This window comes from Hippopotamus amphibius, chromosome 12 (genome assembly GCF_030028045.1).
Source record: "Hippopotamus amphibius kiboko isolate mHipAmp2 chromosome 12, mHipAmp2.hap2, whole genome shotgun sequence".
Taxonomy (NCBI): Eukaryota; Metazoa; Chordata; class Mammalia; order Artiodactyla; family Hippopotamidae; genus Hippopotamus; species Hippopotamus amphibius.
In genome coordinates this window covers 22391423-22403912 of record NC_080197.1, presented here as the reverse complement: position 1 = coordinate 22403912, position 12490 = coordinate 22391423, and the positions used below count along the sequence as shown (strand labels likewise).

At 44.0% G+C, this 12490-nt stretch overlaps 1 protein-coding gene across 3 annotated transcripts in view; it reads right to left on the bottom strand.

Moving 5' to 3' along the window:
• TTI1 (TELO2 interacting protein 1) overlaps positions 1-12490 on the bottom strand; it is a 45980-nt gene that overhangs the window by 23362 nt on the left and 10128 nt on the right. For all 3 annotated transcript variants that reach the window (XM_057703239.1, XM_057703240.1, XM_057703241.1), the window contains exon 2: positions 2659-5001. In XM_057703239.1, coding sequence (XP_057559222.1) covers positions 2659-4960 — 2302 coding nt within the window. In that variant the 5' untranslated portion in view covers positions 4961-5001. The remainder of the gene's footprint in view (positions 1-2658; positions 5002-12490) is intronic.

The following is a 12490-nucleotide window of genomic DNA, read 5'->3' as shown; positions in this document are numbered from 1 at the left end:
AGGAATTTACCCTATTGATACACTTAGACATGTCCAAGATGACCTACAGAGATACTCATTGCAGCACTTTTTTTGGGGGGGGGGCGGGGCGGGGGGGATAGATCAGAAGCAACCAAAACATCCACCAAGAAAGGACTGCTTAAAGCATGGTGCCACCACACAACAGAACGCTATGTGACCGTCACAACCACGCGGCGGCCCTGTATGTGTGGCTGTGGCACGACCTCCACGTGCTGAGGTGTGTGGCATAGATGCTTTCTCATTTTCAAAGCTACCGAAGTGTTCTGTTGTTATGGATAATCAGCCATCCAGCAGCTGGTGCTAAGCAGTAATGTAACTGATGGTGCTTGCCTTCACGGCGGAACCTCATGTGCTTTTTGTCAATGCCTGTGAAACGCTGGGTGTGTGGTAACCCAACTTCCAAAAGGCACATTGGGTTCATGGAAAACCTTTTGGAAGTTCTCTGAGACCACACTTCCACTCCCATCTTAAAAGAGTGACCATCAGTTAAGACAATTCGATGACAAGAGGAAATGCCAGCAGACGGCGCTACTTTGACGCGTGCGGGACAGATCCACTCCCCACAATACTGCTTACCGCCCAAAATGCAGGTATCGTCTGGGTTATTTCAAGACTTTCAGAAAAGCTATCCCCACTTCTGCTGCCTTTCCTAGGATGTTCTCAAGTCAAGCTTAGTCATCCCTCATTTTCCTCTCTACAATTTAAAGAAAAGGTGCTACACAGGATTCCTCCTTTAGAGACGACCAAAGGCACTGGGAATCCAAGGCAATTCAATTTTCAAGGCCCAAACTAAGATATCTCCTGAGAGGATTTTTTTTTTAATTTAAAAAAAATATTTATTTATTTGGTTGTGCTGGGTCTCCGCGGTGGCAGGCGGGCTCCTTAGTTGCGACATGCAAACTCTCTTAGTTGTGGCATGCATGTGGGATCTAGTTCCCTGACCAGGGGTTGAACCCAGGCCCCCTGCATTGGGAGCACAGAGTCTTAACCACTGCACCACCAGGCAAGTCCCATGAGAGGATACTTTTAATAGGCCTTTTCTTAATATATGTTTTAAAACTCCAACTGACACTTAGTGGAATCCCCCAGAGCACTAAGGGTAGAAGCCTGGGGTATATGTGGGCCATGGAACCCACTCATAGTTTAAAATCTATAAGCAGTAAGCCAGCCTTATGATTGTTTCCACAAGGGCAGGGACCAGGTTAGTCTGGTATACAGGTTAGTCCCAGTGACTAGCCCAGTACGCAGGCTTCCGAGTGGTTGCAAAATACAACCCCCACTCCTTCCCTTGGTTTACAAGGCCCTGTAGGATTCATCCTCACCCACCCTTCCAATTTCACCTCGTGTCACTGTCTCCACAATGACCTCTCTTCCTTTCTCCAAAGACCCCAAGCCCTTTCTTCCCTCCAGGCCTTTGCCTGAATGTTCTTAAAACACCTAAAAAGGATGTGAGAGCTCTGTATGTACTGATGAGCCCTTCTCAGCTTTCAGGTCTCAGCTCTAACATCACTTCCTCAGAGAGGCCCTCCCTGACCACTCTGCTACTGTCCCTGTTAATCTCTTGCAGTAGCAGGAAAGCTCCCTGAGTTTGTCTTATTCACTGCTGCATCCTGAGGGCTCAGCACAGTGTCTGACATCCGGCAGGCACTCATCGAATGAATGAACGCTGGAAGCGGTATCAGCCAAAGGGCAGAGGACTGTCCCTGTTCGGTCGCCTTCCCTGAGAAACTTTCTTACGTGGTCTTAGCTTTTTCAGCGGACAAAATGAGGTCAGCAACCTTCCCACCTACCCTGGCAGCTATGAGCAGCACTGAAATAAACACTGGAGGGATGCTCTTTGGATAAAAGGAACTCATGTATATAGCTCTTTTTTTTTTTCATTCCAAGATTGACTATCCAGTGGAGGGATTCTTTTTCTTATAGTCCAAAACTTTGCCATTTTAATGGTGGCTACTACCTCTAACAGACACCCAACAGGGTCAAAGGGAAGGAGAGAAATTTAAACCATCTCATACAATTAAAAGGTTAAAAGAAAGTTTCTAGACCTGCTCTGTCCAACATAGCAGTCACTAGCTACATGTGGCTCTTTAAATAAACATAAAAAATTTAGTTTCTCAGTTGCACTGGCCATATGTAGTTACTGTATTGGACAAAACAGACATGGAATATTCCCATCATCACAGAAAATTCTATTGGACGGTACTGTTCTAGATTATCTGTGGACTGAATAATTCATGTGAGCCCTGTTCTCCATTAGCATAGACACTGCTGACACTAAATATCGTGTTACTGAAAAGAACAAAATTGTCATAAATCCTGACTTTATTACTTATTAATTGTGTGACCCTAGCTAAGTAGGAGCTTATTGAGCCTTAGTTCTCCTTCTCTGTAAAGTAAAAATAACGTTTACATTTAGTCTGCAGGGTTTATGTCCCTGGAACAGACCAGGAGCTCAATAGATGGTAGAGATTATTATTATTATAAGCCACAGAACCCTACCAGAACACATGGGACCAGATAGGCAACTATTCAAATCACATCCTCCACAGCACAACCACAGAGAAAAAAACAAGGTTAAGCAAACAAGGATACTGGTCTTTCCCTCCAATCAACGTTACAAAAGGGCTCTCAATTTACCTAATGCTGCCAGCAGGGCGTGCAGTACACTGACAAAGGAAGTAGCTCTCTTATCATAAAATTGGTCTAGGGTGGCCAAGACATCTTGAATCACATCTGCCACCAAAGGAAGCAGGCTAGCATCTGAGTTCTGTAGCATGACTTCCAAGACCTTCGGGGTATGGGGGTGGAGAGACAGATGACGCAGATTTAAAGAGATCCCATTTACCAAATAGTCTGAATTCTGATTGATCAAGTGCTGCAAGGAGTCGTAGCCACAAGCGTGGCAAATGTCCATCATGGCACTGGTGGCTGTCTGACTGATGAGCAGGGTTTGGTCTCCAGCTTTCTCCAGGACTGGATAGAGGGCTGACATCAAGAGCAAATGGAAGTCTTCGCCTAGTGCGTGTGCAAAGTGGCCAATCCCTTCCAACTGGATGCATATTTGCCAGATGTTGCTGTTCATGGAGCAGATCGTGGGACCTGGCTTTGAGGAGGTGGGAGACGAGGCGGCCTGGCAGGAGTGTGCCCCAGATGTGAGGGCCCAAAGGCCTGAATGAGCCATTGTCAGCTCCTCTCCCACTTCTTCAGCTTCCACGCAAGTGACCAAATGCCAGTTTTCTTGGCTTGTGTATTCTTCAAGTATCGACGTCACGATCTCCCTCAGTTCTTCCGGGCTGGTTTTAATGTGTTCTTCATGAAGATTCTCCACCCCCAGCCCAGCAGCCCCAGCAACCAGTTCATTAAGGATCATGGCGGCCTGCTTCCGGTAAACCACCGACTCGTGGTAAAGTTCCATAAAGTGGTCCACAAGCAAGTAGAGGTTCCCATAGAAACCAAGAAGCTGACAAACCTGCCTCAAGAGCAGGAAAACCCTCTCGTCGGTGAAGAAGCGGAAATACCTCCTCTGCATTTGACCCCATGGCCGCGTCACTGACGTCTCTGGAGAAGCACTCAGATGCTCCGAGTTCCAACGCCGCTCTTCAACGATTTTGATGTCGGCCACATCTAATTCTAGAACCTGGATAAGCGCTTTGGAAAGGCGCTGGAGATGGGCCACAGAGTTGAGGACAAAGTTCACTTTGGGGCCCAAGAGTTTCAGGTATCCGAGTAACAAGGAGAGAGTAGAGAACCTGCCCTGATCGTCTTGCGAGTTCATCAGGCGGGGGAGGGACGTGGCAAGGGAGTGCAGGTTTTCTGACAAGACGTCAGCAAAGGCTCTGCTGCCCACCACCACTTTCTCATCTGCAAAACGTCTCAGGACTTTATTGCACTGGGCTTGGACGTCAGGACTCTCGTCATTTACCAGACTCACCAGAGCCTTCAGGAGGGAACCAGCTGATTCAACCAGCGACTGACTGCACTTCAAGAGAAGGGCCTCGACAAAGTGTATCAGTTCCAGCCTCACCTTCCAGTGTGGGTGAACTGAAACACACTCAATTATCTTTTTAATAAGGACAGTCAACTTGTCGCTGGTATTTTTTACCCAACTGGCTTCCCTGTGAACCATCAGCTCCGCTACTCTGTGCTCCACAGCAGGCTTTGCCTGAACCTCTGAGACTCTTCTGAGCTGTTCATCAGCCACAATGAAGCTCACTGTCTCGTAAAAGACCTTTAGGGAAGACACGACAATGCTGTGCCCTTGTTTAAAGTCTCCTGTGATGACCCTGGTCAGTGTAGTTGAGAGTCCAGGTAAAAAAGAAGCAAACAAATCCCCCAGCTGCTTCTGCTCAAGCTCATCCAAGGACCTCGGATGGTCCTGACAGTCACATTGAAAGAGTAGAACCTGTAAACATTTTAAGGCAGCCATTTTAATTTGTTTTGATTTCTCCTGTTCTGCTAGGCCTAACAGTAAAGACACAGCAAATCCTAAACGAGGCAAAACGGAGGGCTCATAAAAAGTCAGAATGATGTCCCCATAAGCTGAGTGCATTAATGCGCTGAGGCCCTGGATCACTGCCAATTTCAACTCCTCTGACACAGCCGCTGGTTTCTGGGAGTTAGGCGAATACAGACAAGCAGAGAGTTCCGAAAAGAGCTCCTGGAGAAGTTCTTGTTCCTTCACGCACGTTGAAGAGAGGACAAAGGTGATGCATTCCACCACGCTCTGGATCACACACTCTCTTTTGGGGCCCGGGGTCTTCAGAGTAAACCGCAAAGGGAAGAGGATGTACTGCTGAAGTTCCTGAAGGGCAGAGTCACTCACGGCTTGTAACTGTGCCTGCAGACGCTCCACGTTCTCCACCGTCTGGGTCTTTGTGAGCTGAACACAGACGGGACGCAAGATGCCAAAGGCTTCCTCCGGGGTATCAAAAACCGCCATTGTGCAACAGCCTTCCGCTCACTGAGGAAACATCCTGCAGGCTGGAGGGAGGAGACTTTTCAGTAAAGAAGGCCAAGCTCAAAGCAAATACAAAGGGAACTTGTACCCATTCCTTCAACAGACATTCAGTGGGGGCCTATGAGCCAGCCACTGCACAAAGCACTAGGGGAGCAGTGGAACGGAAAAGAGCTGTTCCTAGTCTTAAGGAGCTCCCAGTCCAGGGAGGGAAGCAGATGTACAGTTACAACACAGTCTGTTAAGAATGAGGATAGGCCTGTGCTTATGGTCCTCATGAGGGTGGAAGACGTATGTGTCATAACACTCAGAAGGCTGGGGGGGTGGGGGGTTCACAGGAGGAAGATGCTTGAGCCAAGATTTGAGGGAGGAGTGAATAGGAACCTGTGGGCTATTCTATAGAGTATGGATTTTAACCTGTGGTAGTGATGGAGAGCCACTGAAGCTTTTGGTCTTTTTTAACTTGAGGTATAACATACACAGAGTGCAACAGTCTTAACATACTGCTCAGTGAATTTTAATGTACACAGAGACCCATGGAACCACTACCCAAAATGAGATATAGAGTATTTCCGGCACCCTGGAAGGCTTCCTCATGCCCTTTTGCAACCAATTCCTATTTCCCCTGCCCAGAGGTAACTATTACTCTGACGTTTATCACCGTGGACTAGCTTTGCCTGTTCTTGTCGTGAAGAGGTTTGAAGCAGAGGGTGATAGGATCAACTCTATGCATTGAAAAGACCGCCTGGCAGCCAGTAATATGGGAGAAGAGTCAGAGCTGGGTGAGACCGAAAGCAAAACAAAAGGAAAGGGAGTGGCCAGGGAAATGGGAAAACCAGGAGCGCATGCTATCTCAGAGACCATGGGAGAAGAGAGGTTCGAGCAGGATGGAGAGGTGGACAGCAGGCAGGCGGTGAAAGGAGACGGGTTTATAGGTAAGCGAAGGAGCTGCGCAACTTTACACGAGAGGTTCCTTCCTCTGCGAGTGGAAATGCAAAGTCATGGGCTGAGAGTGAACAAGAAGGAGGGTAAACAGAGGGCTTGAGGAGAGAAATAAAAGTCTCAAATATTCCCTTTGGGGAAGCAGAGCATGCTGGGAAGACATAAAAGTGTGACCCAAGGGTACAGAGGACTGCGCGGAAGCTGGAGACCATTAAACGTGCACAACTGTAAAACTCTGGTGCTGGATGGAAGCTTAGAGATCACCAGTCTGGTGGTCTCTCTCTCTGTCTCTGTCTCTCTGTCTCTCTCTGTCTTGGCTCTGTTTGCTGGGGGCTTCTGAACAGATGATGACAGTAGTGTCTGCTGCTTCCCCCTGTCCCCAGTAGGGCTGGCAGGCAAGTGGTGCCTGGTGGATGTGGGCAAGACCTGCTCAGCCCAGCAAGAGAGCTGGTGCTGGATCTCCCCCCCGGGTCAGGGGAGGGCTCCTAGACAGAGTCTGGTCCACAGAACTCGATGAGAGGAAGCGCAATGCTGGTCTGTGAGGCTCCGTGGGGGGATATCTCCTGGTCTCTGTGACCCCAAAGAAGCCAGGGAAGGGAAGAAGCCCAAATCTTCCCTATTTCGGGCTAGCAAGATGCCAGGTGTGGAGGCCAGAAAGCTGGGCCAGGGACAACTGACACCGCATCAGCACCAGCTCACACACTGATGACCCAGAGGCTGCTGTGCTACCTCCTGCCCAAGGTACCAGTAGTTAGAACAACAAAAGGAAAGAAAGTAACCACCTTAATGGGACCCAACAGTCAGGAGCAGGAAATGCAAATAGAGCCCCAATTTGGAAGATCAACAGAACTGCTAAAGGAGACAGATAAGAATTTGAAACATAATAAGACTAATAAGGGAATTCAATTACAAGACAAAGGATATTTCTTAGAATTTTAAAAACATGTCTTTCCACACCAAAAAAGCTCAATTGATTAAAAAAAAAAAACAAAAAAGACAGTTAATTGCTAAGATCCAATCAGTGGCTGGGAAGATCAAGTAGCGCTATCTTTAAACTCTGAGCAAAAATACGAAGATATGGAAAATGTGAGACTTGGAGGACAGATCTGGGAGAACCCACATATAAATAGCTGGGAATTCTGGAAAGAAAAAAAGGAACAGATGGAGGAGCTAAAACAAATAAATAACTGAAACATTTCCCTGAGCTGCAAAAGGATTTATCTGGAGATTGAAAAGACTGAAGGATACACACCTAGTCACATTCTGGTAAAATTTCTGTACACTAAAAGATAAAGGGAAAAAAAATCACATATGCCTTCAGGAAGAAACAACAAATAACTTGTAAAAGAAAAAGACTGGCTTTGGACTTCTCATTTGCCATAGAAGACAGTGGAATAGCATCTACTGACCGCGAATAAAGGATTGTGGCCCCTGAACCCTACTTATGGCAAAGATATTCAGCTGTCAGGGTGAAAGAGTCATATGCAAGGATTCTGAGAGGGTAGCACCACATGCCAACCAGAGGACTCCATTCAAACAAAAAGTGACTCGAAACAGATCTACATTGGGAAGATGCATGAAGAAGGAAACATTGCTGAGCAACTTTTTTTTTCCTTTTAGCATGGAAAACTTTCTTCAAATAAATTGTTGATGTAGAAGCCCATCACGTAAAACAGATAAAATCAGAGGGTCTGGTTAAAGCTGGGGTGAAAGCAATGGCCTGGGGCTCTGTATCTCTCTTATTCAACTCAGGAGTTTCAAGAAGATAAGCTGGGGTCCCCTGAACTATGTTCTCAGATTACATGACAAAAACCGTAAGAGAGCTAGTGAAGTGAGAACACACAGCCTGTCCCAAACTGAACTCATCTGCTCTTTCTTCTGTATTCCCTTTGTGATTTATGGTCCTCACCAGGGCTAGACACCTTAGTGTCTCTGCTTTCTTTCACCTCCTTCTTAATTCCACTGTTCCCTTAAGTTTCATCAGTTCTACCCCTATTTAGTATTGGACTGACCGGGACTTCCCTGTTGCTCCCATGGTAAAGAATCTGCCCTGCAATGCAGGGGATGTGGATTTGATTCCTGGTCGGGGAACTAAGATCCCACATGCTGTGGGGCAATTAAGCCCATGTGCCACAACTACTGAGCCTGCGTCTCAACTAGAGAGCCCACGTGCCACAAACTACAGAGACCACATGCACTGGAGCCCGTGACCACAACTAGAAAAGAGGAAACCCGCATACCACAACTAGAGAGAAGCCTGTGCGCTGCAGCGAAGAGACCGTGTGCCACAACCAAAGATCCCACATGTCACAACAAAGATCCTGCATGCTGCAACTAAGACCCAACGCAGCCAAAACTTTTTCTTTAATTAAAAAATAATAATCAAAATAAAAATATTGGACTGACCGTAATGGTTTCTTCTCTGGCCACCCCTGCCTTGTGTGCTTGCCCTTCTTGAATCCACATTTCTCACTGACATGTAAGTATTTTTTTTTTTTTCAGACACACCACGCGGCATGTAGGATCTTAGTTCCCCAACCAGGGATCGAACCTGTGTTCCCTGCAGTGGAAGCTCGGGGTCTTAACCACTGGACCACCAGGAAAGTCCCACATATAAGTGATTTTTTTAAAACAAAAATCTAGATCGCTCTTTTCCATGCTTAAAATTCTTCACCTGCTCTTTGTAGTCTGCCTAAAGTACAAACGCCTTTTTATCATCGCATACAGGGCCCTTCACCATCAGGCCCCTGCCTATCTCATCAACCTCATTTTGCACTGCTTCACCCCTTGAACTTGAAACTGCAACCACGTGAAATTATAAAACTTGCAATTTCCTAAACAGGTGGTGCTATTTCATATTTTCCTCCTGATTCCTACCACTGCACACACTGCTCTAACTGTATTTAATATGTTGAATTATTTTGTATATGCTGGTTTTACCTACTTTAGACTGGGCAATCCTACACCTAGAACCTACAAGGACATCTGGCATATGATAAGCACTCAAAAACATCTGTACAGATTCTCCTTTCAAGTAGGATATAGTAGGGTATGGCCGGCCAATACTCCTGGTGACAACTTGAGAAACCCAAATAAAATATAAAAATCATTTCTTAAAGTATCAAATTGTAGTAGAAGCAACGAAGACCAGATGGACAAATACTCTAGTGAAGGATGAAAATTCACAGTGAGTCAACAATCAATAGTTGTTTCCTTTGTTTGTTTGTTTTCCCTTGGTCCATTTGCTGCTCCTGGACATGGCTCAGGATTACGATGAAGCCCAGGGCTGTCACTGAGGAAGAAAGAAACCACAATGCTTTCAATGTGGTCATATAGGACTGAAGTTCTATTTGCAAAACCTGTGGTCTTCAGGGATTTCAAAATACATGACTTCTGAGAGAAGGCTGCTACTAGGGGGACAAATGGCTGAGAAATGTCCAAACAAATGAAAGAGATCAACCCACAGATTCAAGAAGCTCAGTAAAGCCCAAGGTGACAATACAGAGAGAAACACACAGACACATCACATCACAGTCAAATTGCTGAAAAGCCAAAAATAAAGAAAAAAATCTTAAAAGTTATGCAGCAACAGAAGTGACAGACATCTTCTCTAAAGAAATGATGAAATCCAGAAAACAAAAGAATGACATCTTTAAAGTGCTGAAAGAAAATAACTGCCAACCTTGAATTTTACACACTACAAAAACATTTTTCACAAATGAAGGTAAAATGCAAGACAATACTGCACAAAAGATGTATGGATGGTGTGAAAGGAGTTAAGTGTATTAAGAGTTAGCAGTATTAGGAAGCGGTAAAAGAAAAAATCTGTATTAGACTGTAACATGTCAAGAATGCATGTTGAAATCCATAGGGTAAACTCCAAAAGAACTATGAAAGTTCAGAGAGCAGTAAAAATGAGACAATAAATATTTTTGATTAATCCAGAAGGTGAAAAATGAGAAAAAAAGGAAGCAAAACCAGTGGGTCAAACAGAAAACAAACAGTAAGATGGCAGACAGAAGCTCAACTGAAATACTGATTATATTAACTCAGAGTTTCTCAACAGTGGCACTATTGACATTTTGGGCTGGATAATTTGTTGGTGGAGGGCTGTTCTGTGCATTGTCAGATATTTCACAGCATCTTTGGCCTCTGTCCCCATTATGCCAGTAGCACTCCCCCCAGAATACCAACCAAAAATGTCTCCAGATACTGCCAAATGTCCTGTGGAGGGCAAAAATTGCCCTGGGTAAGAATCACTGATATAGAATTGACATAATCCCAATCAAAACCCCAGCAGCATTTTTGCAGAAAGTTACAAGATAATTCTAAAATTGACATGGGTAAATTGGATAACCTGGAAGAAATGGATAAATTCTTAGAAAAGTACAATCTTCCAAGACTGAACCAAGAAGAAACAGAATCTATGCACAGACCAATCACAAGTACGGAAATTGAGATTGTGATTAAAAATCTCCCAACAAACAAAAGCCCAGGGCCAGATGGATTCACAGGCAAATTCTTTTAAACATTTAGAGACGAGCTAACACCTATCCTTCTCAACTCTTCCAAAATACACCAGAAGGAGGAACACTCCCAAACTCATTCTACGAGGCCACCATCACCCTGATACCAAAACCAGGCAAAGATGTCACAGAAAAAAGAAAATTACAGGCCAATATCACTGATGAATATAGATGCAAAAATCCTCAACAAAATACTAGCTAACAGAATCCAACAGGACATTAAAAAGATCATACACCATGATCAAGTGGGGTTTATCCCTGGAATGCAAGGATTCATCAACATATGTAAATCAATCAACGTGATACATCATATCAACAAATTGAAGGATAAAAACCATATGATCACCTCAATAGATGCGGAAAAAGCTTTTGACAAAAATCAACATCTATTTATGATAAAAAGTCTCCAGAAAATGGGCATAGAAGGAAATTACCTCAACATATAAAAGCCATATATGAGAAACCAAAAGCCAACATTGTTCTAAATGGTGAAAAACTGAAAGAATTCCCTCTAAGAACAGGAACAAGACAAGGGTGCCCACTCTCACCATTACTATTCAACATAGTTTTGGAAGTTTTAGCCATAGCAATCAGAGAAGAAAATGAAATAAAAGGAATCCAAATTGGAAAAGAAGAAGTAAAATTGTCACTCTTTGCAGATGACATGATATTATACATAGAAAGCCCTAAAGACTCTACCAGAAAACTGCTAGCACTAACTGATGAATTTAGTAAAGTAGTAGGGTACAAAATTAATGCACAGAAATCTCTTGCATTCCTATACACTAACAATGAAAGAGCAGAAAGAGAAATTAAGGAAACTCTCCCATTTGCCATTGCAACAAAAAGAATAAAATACCTAGGAATAAACCTGCCTAAGGAGGCAAAAGATCTGTATGCAGAAAACTGTAAGACACTGATGAAAGAAATCAAAGATAGTACAAACAGATGGAGAGACATACCATGTTCTTGGACTGGAAGAATCAGTATTGTGAAAATGACTATCCTACCCAAAGCAATTTACAGATTCAACGCAATCCCGATCAAATTACCAACGGCATTTTTCACAGAACTAGAATAAGAAATCTTACGATTTGTATGGAAATGCAAAAGACCCCAGATAGCCAAAGCAATCTTGAGAAGGAAAGGCGAAGTTGGTGGAATCAGGCTTCCTGACTTCAAACTATACTACAAGGCCACAGTGATCAAGACAGTATGGTATTGGCACAAAAACAGAAAGGAAGATCAATGGAACAGAATAGAGAACTCAGAGGTAAACCCAAGCACATTTGGGTACCTTATCTTTGACAAAGGAGGCAAGAATATACAATGGAAAAAAGACAGCCTCTTCAATAAGTGGTGCTGGGAAAACTAGACAGCAACATGTCAAAGAATGAAATTAGAACACTTGACCTAACACCATACACAAAAATAAACTCAAAATGGATTGAAGACCTAAATGTAAGGCCAGATGCTATAAAACTCCTAGACGAAAACACAGGCAGAACACTCTATGACATACATCAAAGCAAGATCCTTTTGGACCCACCTCCTAGAATAATGGAAATAAAATCAAGAATAAACAAATGGGACCTAATGAAACAAAAGCTTTTGCACAGCGAAAGAAACCATAAACAAGACAAGAAGACAACCCTCAGAATGGGAAAAAATACTTGCCAATGAAGCAACTGACAAACGATTAATCTCTAAAATATATAAGCGGCTCATGCAGCTTAATACCAAAAAGGCAAATAACACAATCCACTAATGGACGGAAGATAATAACTAGACATTTCTCCAAAGAAGACATACAGATGGCCAACAAACACATGAAAAGATGCTCCACAACACTAATCATTAGAGAAATGCAAGTCAAAGCCACAGTGAGGTATCATCTCACACAGGTCAGAATGGCCATCATCAAAAAATTTAGAAACAATAAATGCTGAAGAGGGTGTGGAGAAAAGGGAACTCTCCTGCACTGTTGGTACAGCCACTATGGAAAACAGTTTGGAGGTTCCTTAAAAAACTAAAAATAGAACTACCA